The 17,253-nt window shown below is 39.2% G+C and overlaps 1 protein-coding gene across 3 annotated transcripts in view; it reads left to right on the plus strand.

Moving 5' to 3' along the window:
* The window catches only part of ZMYM2 (zinc finger MYM-type containing 2), a 95,400-nt gene that overhangs the window by 33,365 nt on the left and 44,782 nt on the right, over nucleotides 1–17,253 (plus strand). For all 3 annotated transcript variants that reach the window (XM_055089582.1, XM_028497818.2, XM_028497819.2), the window contains 3 exons: nucleotides 4,262–4,547; nucleotides 5,866–6,031; nucleotides 7,031–7,243. In XM_055089582.1, coding sequence (XP_054945557.1) covers nucleotides 4,262–4,547; nucleotides 5,866–6,031; nucleotides 7,031–7,243 — 665 coding nt within the window. The remainder of the gene's footprint in view (nucleotides 1–4,261; nucleotides 4,548–5,865; nucleotides 6,032–7,030; nucleotides 7,244–17,253) is intronic.

Genomic DNA, 17,253 nt, shown 5'->3' on the forward strand with positions numbered 1-17,253 from the left:
CAGGCTTCGGACGCGCAGGCTCAGCGGCCATGGCTCACGGGCCCAGCCGCTCCGCGGCATGTGGGATCTTCCCGGACCGGGGCACGAACCCGTGTTCCCTGCATCACCAGGCGGATTCTCAACCACTGCGCCACCAGGGAAGCCCAGCTAGTGTATTTTTAATAGTATTGTTTTAATGTGTAAAAAGAGAACAAAAAGATAAATAGCACATGTAAGGAGCAATATGTTGTATAATTGTATTTAGATTTGTTTGTACTTTCCCTGTGTTTAATTTTGACTGCCTGTCTGATTATAATTTTTACTTATTAGCACTTTGTTATTTTTTCTTATATTTAAAGATTGGTAGATTTTTTGACTACTTGAAAACATTTTCTGCAGGCAGCTTTGCTCTGTAGAAGCTGTGAGAAGAGCTCTGTGGCTTTTCCTGACCGTGTCTGTGTCTGTGTCCGCCCCAGGCCTCTGTATGGCCTGCCTGTCTCTCACGTACCTTCTCTCCGTCCTTCTCAGGCTTCATTGTTTGAGGCTTAGTAGCAACTTTATCAACCTAGGATTGTGGAGAATAATAAGGAATGACTGAAACCTAGGCCATGTAGAATGTTCTGTGAAATGCTAGTTGTTTTCCTTTCATACTTACTATTCTTCTGGTTATGAGAGTAATGTCTAATTATTGAAGAATGTTTGGAAAATCCATAATTAAAAAATGATGAAGAAAGGTTACCACTGTTGTTAATGCTTTGAGTGGTTGTCCTTGTGTTCTTCCTTTGTGTTTCTTAACTTGGTGCAAGTGCAGTTCTTCATAATTTTGCTTCCTGTTTCCTCCCATTTACTATTACTCTGTATTTTCTCATACCATTAAAATTATTTATACATAGAAGTTTTAACGACTGCACAGTGGATTTGGTTATACCATTCCCATATTTGGTTTTTACATTGTTTCCCTTTTTTGCTCTTGTCAGTCTATGATGAACTTTTTTTTTTTTTTAATTTCTGATTACTTCTTAGAGTATATTCCTAGAAGTGAAGTTACTGGGCCAAAGACTATCACTACTCCCATCCCTCCAAAGATTTTTGGTTGTAGACATTTTCTGCTTTATAGTGATTTTGAAAGAAATATGTTTCTTATTACTCAGTTTTGAAAATTCCTAATGTCTTCCAAGATCCTTTCCCCCTGTATGTATTTATATATATCTGTTGGTAGGTCATTGTATGCATATGTGTGTATGTGACATCGTATGAACATTTTTAAGTTGTGGAAATATATCATCATACGGCCTTCTGGAAAGTTTTTACCAATTTATACTGCTATTAGCTGTGTATTAGAGGGTCTTTCCTTCTAGCTCACATAAAAGTTTAAGACGTGATAATAGTCAAATTAGTTTCAAAATAGCTATTTTGTCTTTCTTATATATATATTAAAAACATAAGCGTATGAAAAAGAGCATAACGTTCAGTCTTACTGTTGAGAATGGTACATTTAATTCTAACCTGAGATAGCAGTATAGGTATAGCTTTGCAAACTTACCCTTTTTCCTGCTCCTTTAAATACCTGACAATAATCTTGAACTTTTGACCATATCAAGAGTATGTGTTTGATTTTGTTAATTCTCTATTTAGTTCACCTCCAGTTTTTACTATTTAAATAGCTCTTAAGAATATTCTTATCCATGTATCTTGGGATACATAGTACCTGAGGACTGTTGCTTGGTCAAAGCACATTTATTATAAGAATTGTGTTCCTGTTCACACAAACTCTTAACACAGGGAATGTCAAGTACACGTCAGAAAACCAGACAGATACACCTCTTGCTCCTGAGTTTATGGATTAGCTCTTGTGTGTTTGTGCTGTCTTTGTTTGTCATAGAGAATTATAACATCTTGGCTGTTTATACTGGCTCTCAGACTAATGGTGACTTGGGCAAATTAACCTCTATCCCTTGATGTCCATAGTATAAAATAGAGAATGATTAAGTCTCTTCCATTCCTAAAAGTATTTTGATGTTGGAGGAGGTGAAAATTTGAAAGTAGGGGAATGTAAGAACTGAAGCATAGATAAAAGGAGCCATTGCATTATTTATACAGGGCCTAGCGCGAAATTAAGAAAAATTGCCATTTTTCAAAATCAAGTTAATAGATAGATGCCTTTAGGTTTAACTAGGTTCCTTTTTTATAAAAAATATATTTATTTATTTATTTATTTATTTATTTTTTCTGGCTCTGCTGGATGTTAGTTGCGGCACGCGGTATATTTAGTTGCGGCATGCGGACTCTTAGCTGTGGCACGCATGTGGGATCTAGTTCCCCGACCAGGGATCAAACCCAGGCCCCCTGTATGGGGAGCAGGGAGTCCTACCCACTGGACCACCAGGGAAGTCCCTAACTAGGTTCCTTTACGTATATATTCAAATGACAGGCCTGCAGGGTTGAAAATCCTAAGGAGCCACTATTTATGTTGCAAAAGCTATTACTTCTAACATGTATTCAAATATATATATATATATTAAAATTAAATTATTTATTTTTGGCTGCATTGGGTCTTCGTTGCTGCACAGGGGCTTTTCTCTACTTGCAGCGAGCACGGGCTACTCTTCATCGCGGTGAGCGGACTTCTCGTTGCGGTGGCTTCTCTTGTTGCAGAGCACAGGCTCTAGGCACACGGGCTTCAGTAGTTATGGCATGCGGGCTCAGTAGTTGTGGCTCGCAGGCTCTAGCGTGCAGGCTCAGTAGTTGTGGTGCACGGGCTTAGTTGCTCCGTGGCATGTGGGATCTTCCTGGACCAGGGATCGAACCTGTGTCCCCTGCGTTGGCAGGCAGATTTTTAACCACTGCGCCACCAGGGACCATCCTCAAATATAATTTTTGATTGAAGGCCCTTCATAATATGGAATTGCCAGTTGTTTCAGTGATTTGCTTTCTTCATGTTCCTTAGTATTTTTACCTCTTTATTAAAACAGGTCAGTTACCCTGATGATAGCAGGATAACAGGATTCCAGAAGGCACTCTGTTTACACTGTGTATAAAACATATATTTATTTGGAGGGGTTGTGGAGTAAAGTAAAATTTGAATAGCAGTATATGTAGCCCCTTGAAACCATTAGGTTGATGGACTGGGTCAGAACCAGGAAATTACCCTCTTCAAGGTTTTGGTAGTAAAGAAATTTCCTCATACTCTGGATATATTTATACATTGTTTCTCATATGGAAGGGCATCTTTTTTGTATGGAAATACAAATTTCAGAAGAAACTAGAAAGGAAAAATATTACGAGACCAAAGTAGTAGAAATTATAATAGAAGTGGTAGCATGAAAAGTTTCAAAATGAAAAAACATTATGGTGTATCGGTATTGTAGTGCGAGTCTGTGTAACAGTAAGTAGTATGGTGAGCTGGAGACGTCCTGCTAAGTCCCAAAGAAGCTTACTAAGAAAGAGAGGAGGGAGAACTCAGCACCCTGGCGTTCGGTTCCCCAGGCCTTAATGCTGTGCCGTTGAAGCTGTGCTGCTGGCAGCGGTAGAGCAACGAGATGTCGCATTGGTCACTAGACGTTGGCTTAACATCACCACTTCTGTGTAACACTCTAATTTCTTTGATATTATGTGGTATACTTAGAAGCCATGGAATGAAACATGTACGTGGAAAAGCTATTCTTAGAAAGTTTTTTTTGTTTTTTTTTTGTTTTTTTAATTTTTTGTCTGCACCACGTGGCATGTGGAGATCTTAGTTTTCCGACCAGAGATCGAACCTGAACCCCTTGCATTGGAAGCATGGAGTCTTAACCGCTGGACCATCAGGGACATCCCTAGAAAGATGTTTTGAATATAGTCATTTGTAAACTTTATCCGAGCTATATTGTATTTGTCAAAGGTTCTGGTTGGTAAAGATTTTATTATATATTTTTGTGGATGTATGTGTTCCTTGCTTAAAGTAATATTTTGTAAATTCTTCCTGTTTAGTAACTAATGGCCAATATTTTTTAGTGCTGCATGTGTGCCAGTCACTGTGGTTTATAAACCATGTACTATCTCATTTAAAGTTACCATTTCCAGTTTAGAGAAGAGTTAGGCACAGGGTTAGTAACTTCCCAGTCTAGTAGGTAATGGAGCCTGAATGTCAGCCATCAATTCTGACTCCAAAGTTTGTGCCCTTGACCGCTCTGCTATACTGTGCCTTATCGATGTCTGAAACTTGGACAGAATGGGAAGTTAAAACTGTGTCTTTGATATAAATTTCAGTGTATGTGTTTTTGTTTTGTTTTGTTTTTTTTAGATTCTTGGATCTCCCAGTCAGCATCATTTCCCCGAAATCAGAAACAGCCAGGGGTGGATTCTTTATCACCAGTGGCCTCGCTTCCTAAACAGATCTTCCAGCCTTCTGCCCAACAGCAACCCACTAAACCAGTTAAAGTCACTTGTGCAAACTGCAAAAAGCCTTTACAGAAGGGACAGACAGCTTATCAGCGAAAAGGATCAGCTCACCTCTTCTGTTCTACCACCTGCCTCTCTTCCTTCTCTCACAAGCCTGCTCCAAAGAAACTTTGTGTTATGTGTAAAAAGTAAGGTTTACCTTCCAGCATATTTCCTTATGGTTGAATATTGGTGGTATAAAATTTGAGAAAAATTGTTTTAGAGGTGAATTGTTTTGCAAATTTGTAAGCTTGTTTGAATATTAAAGCCAAACTCAAATTTGTAATGGCTTTGGAGTGTTCTCTATCAAGCTGAGGTGGCTTAGGATTAAAAGCCTTCCTATTTGGATAGGCTTTGGGGTTGATTTAGATACTAGGCCCTTCTAATTAATTTTATCTGTAATCTCCATTGGACTTCTTGAATTCGTAAAAATACATACATGCTTATTTACATTATTAATTAGAAGAATTTAGTTCTAGCCAGACAAAATTGTTAAGCAATTTATGTATGACTAGTTTTGTATTAAAATAGGTCAAAATTTGGACTATCTTCATGTTAAGATTATTAAAAATTGGCAAATCTTTGGATATTATATGCATTATTTATGTTTGTCTTGAACGTTAAGTCATTTTAATACTCCTTCAAGACTTCAGGTACCATTTTTTTTGACAACCTTGGAGTGACAGGATCCTCTCCTGCCGTTTTTTAGGTCTGGTCTCAATAGTTAAAAATGAGCTGAATATGGTATGTTGTGTGCAAGGTTAAACAGGTGGATTTTCTGTACCATCTCTTGAAGCAGCCCAAGTTTGTAAAGATATTTTTAGATCTTAGAACTGGAAAAGGCTGAGTGCTCTGTATAGGTTTAGTAAATTCAAATATTGGAACAATTGTTATACGGTTTTTTGGTTGCTTTACAGTAGTAGACTTGCATACAGCAATATAAGACCTGGAACTTCAGAATTAAAGGAAAACTTCAAAGGTCATCAGTATTGTCATTCCGAACATTTCTAATTGTAGTTGAAAGCTGTATAGAATGGTAGGTGGGGTTATTTTGGGTTATGGTATGTATTTAAGTTCACTTATCCTCTCCATATTCCTGTGACCTAGGTACCTCATGCTTTCTACTTACCCACGAGAGGGAAATTGAATAGGTATTATAAATTTTTACCTCAGTAAATTAGGCCTTGACATTAAACTCCATGTAAATAACAACAGCTTTTTTTTTTTAAGTGGTTCCAATATCTGAAAGCCTTGTTAAGGAGCTTGAAGATAAATTGAGTAGTGGCTAGGGTTTAATAGTATTGCTTCTCAATCTTCTGTGTTCATATTTTATTGCCAAGAGTTTTTAAATAGTAAAAGTGAGTTAATGAATCTAAAAATGGGTTTCAGTCTGTGGAAATTAAAAATGTCAGTTATTACTCTCTGATTAAAGTGGAGTTTGACTTTGCTGCCCCTCTTTTGTTTCAGAGATATAACTACAATGAAAGGAACCATTGTTGCTCAAGTGGATTCGAGCGAATCCTTCCAGGAATTCTGTAGTACATCTTGTCTGTCTCTTTATGAAGACAAACAGAATCCTACTAAAGGAGCTCTGAATAAATCAAGATGTACAATTTGTGGTAAACTAACAGAGGTTTGTATTTTTGTGCTTTATCAGTTAGTTCTAACTAATGGGAATATTTTTGACTTTTAACTGTTTTGACATAATCTTTCATCAGTATGTATTTCCTTAAAAGAGAGGGTATATAAAACCTATCTTATAAATATCCCATTATGTAATCCCATTCTCCCATAGGGAGAATGATTTACAAAAAAATTGAAATGTAACATCGACTGACTTTTTTCCTGAGGTTGGGAGCGCTCACAGAACAAACCATAGTGTTTAAATAGGCCGACTGCACATAGAGACAGCAAGCAATCTTGCTTAAGAAGTGGAACAAGCGGAGGGGTTGTTTTTTTTGTTTGTTTGTTTGTTTTTTGCGGTACGCGGGCCTCTCACTGTTGTGGCCTCTCCAGCTGCAGAGCGCAGGCTCAGCGGCCATGGCTCACGGGCCCAGCCGTCCGCAGCATGTGGGATCCTCCCGGACCGGGGCACGAACCCGTGTCCCCTGCATCGACAGGCGGATTCTCAACCACTGCGCCACCAGGGAAGCCCGGAGGGGTTGTTTTTGAGGACTTTGTGAAAAATATATTAGGGTTTTTGCATTTGATGAAATAAGAAATCTGTGGATACACACTTCATTTGAATTATTTATAATGTTAGTCCTCTCCTCCCTGTTGTACAGCAATGTACTTATATTTTAAACAATTTCCTTTTGCATTTGTCTGAAGATTTCCAATCTGTTTGGAAGTTTTATACTAACACTGCCCAAACTGGGTTGTTTGCTGTCACTTTTAGATGCCTCTAGAGAAGTTTGTACGATGACCCTGGTGGTCCTCCCTGCCTTGCACCGTATATATGTGTGTATAAAAAAAGTTTAAAGAAGAATGAAGTGTACTTTGTCTTGCCTTTTCCCTGAACAAGCCTTACACAGAAAAACGGAGGCATTTTCTTTCTATTGGAGCACCTTGTTACTTAGCTACATGTCATACATTAATTTGTTTTTTAAAATTTTGCTTGTTTTTCTTTTAGATTCGCCATGAAGTTAGCTTTAAGAATATGACGCATAAGCTGTGCAGTGACCACTGCTTTAACAGATACAGAATGGCCAACGGTCTAGTGATGAATTGCTGCGAGCAGTGTGGGGAGTACCTGCCCAGCAGAGGTGCTGGGAACAATGTGCTGGTCATTGAAGGCCAGCAGAAGAGGTTTTGCTGCCAGAGTTGTGTCAGTGAATACAAGCAGGTAATTCTTGAGCTGGTCAGAATCAACCGCTGTTTTGAGTGTGCCTTTGAATTGCTGTAATAGTTTCACTCTAACAGCATTGATTAACCAGATTTATCTTGGAGTCTCATTTAATTCCGTTATTGTCTTAACATCTTAGAGATAACCAGTCTCAAGTGAATACTGAAATACATGTAGGTTATTGGAAATAAGTTTGTGATTTTACATAGAAAGGTAAATGCTTACCAGAGTGATGCCTTTTTTGGGTGGTGGAGAGGGGTCGTAAATACGGTTTTTCAAATTGTTGATGCTTAGCTTAGGAATGATTATTTTATTTCCATTGGATTGTTAATTTAAAATTTAAGGTCTTTGACTTAGTTTATTTTTCAATACATACCTGTGGTTTCAAAAGTCAGAGCAGTCTAGCTCCCATTTCTTTCTTCTCTTGGTTCCTACTTATCCTTTATACATAGCAGGGTTTTTTTTTGTTTTTTTTTTGCGCTATGCGGGCCTCTCACTGCTGTGGCCCCTCCTGCTGTGGAGCACAGGCTCCGGACGCGCAGGCCCTGTGGCCATGGCTCACGGGCCCAGCCGCTCCGCGGTATGTGGGACCCTCCTGGACCGGGGCACGAACCCATGTCCCCTGCATCGGCAGGCGGACCCCCAACCACTGCACCACCAGGGGAGCCCAACATATCAGTTTTTAATTCTTACTATTTTGTTTTCTTTCTGAAAAATTAAGGAAATAATGTATTCTTAGTTTCTCTTTTATCTGTACAAAAGGCAGCATACTCTATGTACTGTACTGTACCCTCCATTTGTATCTTGGAATCATTCCCTGTCAGTATATTCCTTATTCTTCCTTATTCCTTTTATGGCTGAGTTAAATTTTCAGGAATTCTGTGAGCCAGTTGTTAAAAACACCCATTATTAAAAATTAAGTTATAGAAACTTACAGATAAATTAGTCTTTGTATTAGTCTGCTAGGGCTGCTGTAACAAAATACTGAAGGGCTCAGACAACCAAGAATTTATCTTCTCACAGTTCTGGAGGCTTAAAATCTAAGATCAAGGTGCCTTTCTGGGGTGGTTTCTGGTGAGGCCACTCCTCCAGACTTGTAGGTAACCTCCTTCTTGCTGTGTCCTCACGTGGTCTTTCCTTTGTGCTCAGAAGGAGAGAGTGTCCTGGTCCGTCTTCTTGGACCTTACCTGTAGGGCTTCATTCAACCCTAACCGCCCCCCCTTAAAGGCCCTATCCCACATATAGTCTTGTTGCGGTTAGGGCTTCAAGATACTCATTTATGAGGTGGGGGGAGAGACAATATTGAAGACAAAGAAAATAAATACTTAAAATGTACCACTTCCTAATTATTTTATTACATTTCAGTATTACCTGTGCTCTTGAGGTTATTTACATTATTTGTGAGATGGAAATATTATACATAATGGTGTGCTTCTGTATATCTCGTCCCAATTTCATGTTTAGTTTTATGTTGGTGGCCTGAAATTAGCCACGGTGGGGAGAGTCTCATGGTAGATGCTGCAATAAATATGGTGCTTGCTTTCACCTCCCGAGAGCTAGTGGTTAACCATGTACAAGACAGCACTGGGCTGACTGTTGTTTATTCGATCACTTTGCTGTTGGTGGTGTTTGGGTTATTTCCAGTGTTTTGCTGCTGCAGATGACAGATGATGAGTAACCTGTGCAGGCACAGCCCAGAGGTCTTGCGGGTTCAGTTCCAGACCAGTGCAGTAGAGCAAATGTCGCAGTAGAGCGAGTCATGTGAATTTTTTGGTTTCTCAGTGCACATAAGTTATGTTTACTATTAAGTGTGCAATAGCACTGTGTCTAAAAAAATGTACACACCTTAACCTTAATTAAAAAAAATATTAACCATCATCTGAGCCTCAGTGAATCATAGCAGTAGCATTCCAAGATCACTGATTATACCAAGAGATCACCATAACAAATAGAGTAATAATGAAAAAGTCTGAAATGTTGCAAGAATTACCAAAATGTGATACAGAGACACGAGGTGAGCAGATGCTGTTGGGAAAACGGCGCTGATGAAGTTGCTCGATGCAGGGTTGCCACAGACCTCCAATCTGTAAAAAAGGCACTACAACGAGGTCTGCCTGTATATGCTTGACTCTGTGGAGATGTGGTTTCAGGGTAGATTCTTACAAGCAAGATTGCTCAGCCAGAGGTACATACACATGTTAGTTTGTTAGATACTGTTAAATTCCCTCTGTTAGAGTTGGACCAGTTTGCATTCCTTTCAGCAGTGTATGTGGAAGTGCTTGTTTCTCCGTAGCCTCTCCAACAGGGACTTTTAGCACTTTATTCTGTTTGGTGAAAACAGTGTGTTTAGAAAAATTTGTATTTCTTTTATTAGGAATGCTGATGAGCAGCTTTTCATATTTCAGAGCTTATTGTCTTTCCTTTTCTGTGAACTGTTTGTTTACCTCTTATACCCATTTTTCTGTTTGGGCTTTGGTTTGTCTCAGTCTTTCCACCATTAAGTCAAACTTTTAATGACCAAAATGCATCTGTAATTTGTTTGTGAAACAATTATTTAGCAACTGTTATGTTGCAGGTACTGTGCTAATTGCTTGAAATAGTAGTCTGATGGGAAGTACAGTAGACAGTTGCTACTTTCATGGGATTTGCATTGCGCTGGTGTAGTTCAGATTTGTTAACATAAGGAAGGTTTTGTGGTGATTGAAAGGATCAGACTAATTATAATCTCCAGAACTCAGTGTGGTGTTTGATGTTGGTGATGTCATTGCATTAGTTATTTTCTGATACCTAGGTTTGGTAAGAGCTAGCTGCCCTGGGTTAAAGTCGTGGCCCAGCACTCATCCTCTGTGTCCTGGGCAGTTGCTTAAATCACCCCCTGGCCCCCCGCCCGGCCCATGCCGTTTTTCATCACGTCTTGCCTGTTGGTATTTCCTACAATTTTTTAAAAATTTTATTTATTTACTTTTGGCTGTGTTCGGTCTTTGCTGCTGCTTGCGGGCTTTCTCTAGATGCGGCGAGCCGGGGCTTCTCTTGTTGTAGAGCACAGGCTCTAGGCACGCGGGCTTCAGTAGTTGTGGCTCATGGGCTTAGTTGCTCCGCGGCATGTGGGATCTTCCCGGACCAGGGCTCAAACCCGTGTACCCTGCACTGGCAGGCGGATTCTTAACCACTGAACCCCCAGGGAAGCCCCCTACAATTTTTAATGAGTGGAAATAATAAGTACCTTTTTCTTTTCCCAGTGGTAATGCCTTTGGTGTTTCCTCATTAAATTAGATGCCAACTTCAGGGTTGGTAAATATATTTTATCATATTAAAGAAGTATCCATGGATTTGTTTCATTAAATGTTTTATCAGAAATGAGAATCGAGTTTTGAAGGTCTTTTCAGTGTCTATGGCAGTGATTGTATGATTCCCCCTGCACACCTTTATTTATTAACTTTTTTAGCTGCATCAGGTCTTAGTTGCGGCATGTGGGATCTTCGTTGAGGCATGAGGGATATTTCGTTGCAGCGTGCAGGCTTCTCTAGTTGTGGCGTGCAGGTTTTTCTCTCTCTAGTTGTGCCGTGCGGGTTCCAGAGCGCGTGGGCTCTGTAGTTTGCAGCACGTGGGCTCTCTCGTTGAGGAATGCGAGCTCAGTAGTTGTGGCGCGGGGGCTTCGTTGCCCCACGGCATGTGGGATCTTAGTTCCCCCCACCAGGGATAGAACTCGTGTCCCTGCATTGGAAGGTGGATTCTTTACCAGTAGACCACCAGGGATGTCCCTCCCCACCCCTTTAAATCTGTTAATATGTGAATTATTTTAATGGATTTCCTAATTCATCTAAACATTCTTGCATTATTAGAATAAACCATACCAGATCATTATTGTATTTTGTTTTATTTATTTATTTTTTTTTTGTGCGGTACGCGGGCCTCTCACTGTTGTGGTCTCTCCCGTTGCGGAGCACAGGCTCCGGACTCGCAGGCTCAGCGGCCATGGCTCACGAGCCCAGCCGCTCCGCTGCATGTGGGATCTCCTGGACCGGGGCACGAACCCGCGTCCCCTGCATCCGCAGGCGGACTCTCAACCACTGCGCCACCAGGGAAGCCCTGTTTTTAAATTTTATTTCTAATTGTTAATATTTAGTACTTTTCCATTGGTATTCATAAGTGAGATTGGTCTTGAATTTCCTTTTTTTTGGTGCAGGCTTTAAGCTATCAGTGTTATATTTGCTTTATAAAAATGCTCAGAGGAAAATTCATATCCTTATATGCTTAAATGAGTAAAAATGAACATAAATGAATTAACTATTTTTTTTTTTTTTTTTTTTTAATTTTTATTTATTCATTTATTTATGGCTGTGTTGGGTGTTCGTTTCTGTGCGAGGGCTTTCTCTAGCTGTGGCAAGTGGGGGCCACTCTTCATCGCGGTGCGCAGGCCTCTCACTATCGTGGCCTCTCTTGTTGCGGAGCACAGGCTCCGGACGCGCAGGCTCAGTAATTGTGGCTCACGGGCCCAGCTGCCCCGCGGCATGTGGGATCTTCCCAGACCAGGGCTCGAACCCGTGTCCCCTGCATTGGCAGGCAGATTCTCAACCACTGCGCCACCAGGGAAGCCCTGAATTAACTATTAAACTCAAAGTTGTAAAAAGAAAATAAATTAAAGCAAAAGACAAGAAAAAAAGATAAAAGTAGAAATTAATGAACTAGGTTATAAAAATAGTACTAAAATAATTCAAAATGCTGCTTCTATAGGAAATCAAGTCTTTGAAAAACTAGACAAACCGATTGTCAATCAGGAACAGAGGTTTAAAAATGCACAGATTCACAAAGATAAGAAATGACAAGTTGGACTTACCCATCAAAACAGAGAAAATTGAAGAAAATCAACAAGGGACTACTTTGTACAGCCCTATATAGAAATGTTGAAAACCTAGATCAAGTGAGTAATTTTCTATCAAAATATAATTTCCCTAAATTGACTCCAGAGCAGATAGAATAAGGCAGAGAAATTTCCATAGTAGAAATAGAGATAGTTATCAAAGAACTACCCCACAAAAAGAAATAGGCTCAGATGGTTTCACAGGGAAATTCCATCAGATTTGAACTAGGTAACCTTAATGTTATTTAAACCATTCCAAAGCAGTAAAAAGGATGAAAACTACTCATGTTAAAAAAAAAAATTGTGGTAAGTGTATATAATATAATATTTCTAATTTTAAACATTTTTAACTCTACAATTGAGTGGCATTAATTACAGTCATAATTTGTGCAGTCATCACCTCTATTTCCAGAACTTTTTCGTGACCCAAACAGAGACTCTGTGACAGTGAAGCCAGTAACTCCTCATCTTCCCCCTCCCCCCTGACCCTGGTCACCTCTGATCTACTTTCTGTCTGTGAATTTGCTGATTCTGGGTATTTCATGTAAGTGGAGTCATACAGTGTCTGTCCATTTTGTCTGGTTGATTGACTTAACATAATGTTTTGAGTTTCAGCCATGTTGTAGCATTTTTTATGGCTGAATAATATTCATTGTATGTATATACATTTTGCTTATTCATTTATTTGATGATGGACATTTGGGTTGTTTCCATCTTTTGACTATTGTGAATCATACTGCAATGAACATTAGCATATAAGTATCAGTTTGAGGTCTGTTTTTCAGTTCTTGTGGGTGTATACCTAGGAGTGGAATTGTTGGGTCACAGGGTAATTCTATGTTTAGCTTTTTGAAGAATGGTTAAACTTTTCCACAACAACTGTATCAGTTTAAATTCCTACCAGCAATACATGAGAGTTCCATTTGCTGTCCATCTTTGCCAACCCTTGTTATTTTCCATTAAAAAAATTTTTTTTTTATTATAGACATCACAGTAGGAGTGGAGTGGTATATCTTTGTGGTTTTGACTTGCATTTCCCTAATGACTAATGATGTTGAGTATGTTTTCATGTGCTTTTTGGCCATTTGTATGTCTTCCTTGGAGGAGTATTTATAGAAGTCATATATAATTTTTAAAAAATGTTTATTTGGCTGTGTCAGGTCTTTAGTTGCGGCATGTGGGCTCTTAGTTGCGGCATGCGGCATCTAGTTCCCTGACCAGGGATCAAACCCAGGCCCCCTGCATTGGGAGCACAGAGTTTTAACCTCTGGACCACCAGGGGAGTCCCTCATTTTACTTTCTTGATAATGTCATTTGCAGAAAACTTTAATTTTAATGAAGGCCAATTTACCTCCTTTTCTTTTGTTGATTGTGTTTTTGGTGCCATATCTAAGAATTTGTTACCAAATCAAAGGTCAAGGTGGTTTATCCCTATGCTTTCTTCTAAGAGTTTTATGGTTTTAACTCATATTTAGGTCTTTGGTCCATTTTGAATTAGTTTTGTTGATGATGTGAGGCAGGCATCCAACTTCATTCTCTTGTGTGTGGAAATCCAGTTGTCCCAGCACCATCTGTTATTGGACTTGTGTGGGTTTTTTTGTTGTTGATTTTAATTTTTTAACTTTTTCATTTATTTATTTAGTTTTTTGGCTGTGTCATGTGGGATCTTAGTTCCCCGACCAGGAATCGAACCCGCGCCCTCTGCAGTGGAGGCTTGGAGTCTTAACCACTGGGCCGCCAGGGAAGTCCCTGTTAATTGGACTTGTGATATTTGTCAAATATTAATTGGCCATAGATGAGTAGCTTTATTTCTGATAAACATCTTTGTAGGAAGTTTTGAAATCAGGAAATGAGTCTTCCAACTTTGTTCTTCTGTTTGGATACTCTAACCCCATTCTAGTTCTGTATGACTTTTCCATTTCTGCAGAAAAGACTTTTAGAATTTTGATAGTGATTGCATTGATTCTGTAGATCGCTTTGGGTAGTACTGACATTTCTGCAATGTCAAAGCTTCCTATGTATGAACATGGGATGTTTTCTCATTTACTTAGGTCTTTATTAGATCTAGTAGCTTTATTGTTGATCCCTTGGGGTTTTCTTTTTTTTCCTTTTTTTATAAATTTATTTATTTTTATTTTTGGCTGCGTTGGGTCTTCGTTGCTGCACGTGGACTTTCTCTAGTTGTGGCGAGCAGGGGCTACTCTTCATTGTGGTGCGCAGGCTTCTCATTGCAGTGGCTTCTCTTGTTGCAGAGCTCAGGCTCTAGGTGCGTGGGCTTCAGTAGTTATGGCATGTGGGCTCAGTAGTCGTGGCTCGTGGGCTCTAGACGCAGGCTCAGTAGTTGTGGCGCACAGGCTTAGTTGCTCTGCGGCATGTGGGATCTTCCCGGACCAGGGCTCGACCCCATGTCCCCTGCATTGGCAGGCGGATTCTTAACCACTGTGCCACCAAGGAATTCCCTGGGTTTTCTTTATATAGCGTCAGTTCATCTCCAGTAGTGATAGTTTTACTTCTTCCTTTCCAATTTGGATGTCTTTTATTTCTTTTTCTAACTTGTTCTGGCTAGAACTTTCACTATCATGTTGAACAGAAGTGGCAAAAGTAGGCATCCTTTTCTTGTTCCTGACCTTAGAGGGAAAGATTTGTGTCTTTCTCCTTTGAGTATGCTGTTAGCTATGGGTTGTTGATATATGGCATTTGTTATGTTGAGATGGTTTTCTATTCCTAGTTTGTTGATTGTCTTTTTTCATAAAAGGGTGTTGAATTTTGTTAAACTTCTTCTTCAGCATTTGAGATTATCATGTGGTTTTTACCTTCATTCTATTCATGTGGTATATTACATTGATTATTTTACATTTGCATTACTGGGATAAACCCCACTTGGTTATGGTGTGTAATACTTTTAATATGCTGCTGAATTTGCCTTACTGATATCTTCCTTTAGATTTTTGTATGTATATTTGTAAGAGATATTTGTCTGTAATGTCTGTCTGTCTTTGGATTCAGGGCAATGGTGGCCTAATGGAATAGGAGTGGGAGGTGTCCACCCTGTTCTGACTTGGGGAGAGTTTGAGAAGAATCTGTGTTAGCTCCTCTTTGACTGTTTGGCGGAATGTCCCAGTGAAGTCATTTGATCCTGGCTTTACTTTGCTGCAACGCTTTTGATGACTGATTCAGTCTCTTTACTTCTTACAGGTCTGTTGATATTTTCTGTTTCTTCCTGAGTCAGTTTTGGTGTTTTGCCTTTTTTTTTTAAAACAGAAACCACTCCAGGTATTTATTTATTCATTTAATTTATTTTTTTACCTTTGGCTGCGTTGGGTCCCCGTTGCGGCGCAGGCTTCTCACTGCAGTGGCCTCTCCCACTGCGGAGCACGGGCTCCAGGCGCATGGGCTTCAGTAGCTGTGGCACATGGGCCCAGCTGCTCTGTGGTATGTGGGATCCTCCCAGACCAGGGCTCGAACCCGAGCCACCTGCATTTGGCAGGCAGACCCCCAACCACTGTGCCACCAGGGAAGCCCCTGGATTGCATTTTTTAAGGGATTTCTGTTTCATCTAGGTTATCCAGTTGTTGGTGTATAATTATTCATAGCATTTTCTCATAGTCCTTTCTTAGGGAATATTTGTAGTATTGTCCCTACTTTCGTTTCTCTGTTTTGTTCTTTGTGTGTTTTTTCTTAATCTAACTAAAGGTTTGTTGACTTTTTTGATCTCTTCATTGGCCAGCTTTTTGTTTCAGTGATAATATTTTCATACTATTTATTTCTCTGCACTCAATTATTTCCTTTCTTCTTCTGGCTTGGGTTTAACTTTCTCTCTTTCTGTTTCTTTAAGGTGTAAGTTATGTTATCGATTTAGATCTTCTTTTCAAAAATAGGTATTTGCAATTATAATTTTTCCTCTGAGCACTGTTTGCACTGCATCCTGTCACTTTTGGTATATTTTGGTTTTGCCTTGACTCATCTGTTAAGTATTGAAAAATTTCCCTTGTGATTTCTTCTTTGACCCATTGGTTAAGAGTATGTAGTTTTTATATACCTGTATTTGTAAATTTTCTAGTTTTGTTTTTGTTATTCATTTTTTATTTCATTCTGTTATGATTGGAAAAGATACTCTGCGATTTCAACCTTTATACATTTATTGGGACTTTTTTGTAGCCTAACATATGGTCTTTCCTGGAGAATGTTTCATGTGCACTTGGGGAGAACATAGTGGCTTGTAGTGTTATTCAGATCCTGTACATAAGTGCCAAAATCCCGTGTGGCTGGTCTGTCCATTATTGAAATGGGTGTATGTATTGAGTCCTACAGCTGTTACTGTAGAATTGCCTGTTTTTCCCTTCACTTGTGTCAATGTTTGCTTAATATATTTTGGGTCTCTGATATTTGGTGAAAAAGTTTATAATTGTTATATCTTCTTGATGAATTTACCCTTTTTCCAGTATGGTTTTGTTTTGTTTCTTGTATTAGTTTTTTGACTTAAAATTTATTTTGTTTGATGGTAAAATTTTTTTAGAAATTTGTGGTATATTATGGGGATTCTTGTGGTTTATCCATTCTAGGGTTCTTTCAACTTCTTCTCCCTGAAATTAGTCTTTTTCCTAATTTGCAGTGTTTTCAGATTTTTTGAGTACTCGTTCAGCCCTGCCCTCTTTTTCCTCTCCCTCCGGGACTCTAATAATGTAGTTATTATATTACTATAGTTACAGTCCTGCAGGTCCCTGAGGCTCTATGCTTCTTTATTTTTACCTCCAAGGCTGTGTTATTTCTGATACTCAGATTGGATAATTTCTCTTTTCCCCTTCCATGGTCCTGTCCTCTGTCTTTTCCATTCTGCTCTTGGTCCCATCCATTGGGGTTTTTTTGGTGGTGGTTATTTATTTATTTTACTAATACTTAATTTTGTTTAGAACAGTTTCAGTATTACAGAAACATTGATCAGATAATACAGAGTTCTCATGGTATAGCCCCTCCCCGCACCGTTTCCCTCTGTATTCACACCTTAAATTGGTATGATAATTTGTTACAATTAGTGAGCTCATATTGAAATATTATTAGCATGGAAAGTCCATAGTTTATGTAAAAATTAAGAAAATCTGAACAACGTCCATTTCCTGTTCCAGGATCCCATCCAGGATGCCACATAATA

The sequence above is a fragment of the Physeter macrocephalus genome, chromosome 13 (genome assembly GCF_002837175.3).
Source record: "Physeter macrocephalus isolate SW-GA chromosome 13, ASM283717v5, whole genome shotgun sequence".
Lineage (NCBI taxonomy): Eukaryota > Metazoa > Chordata > Mammalia > Artiodactyla > Physeteridae > Physeter > Physeter macrocephalus.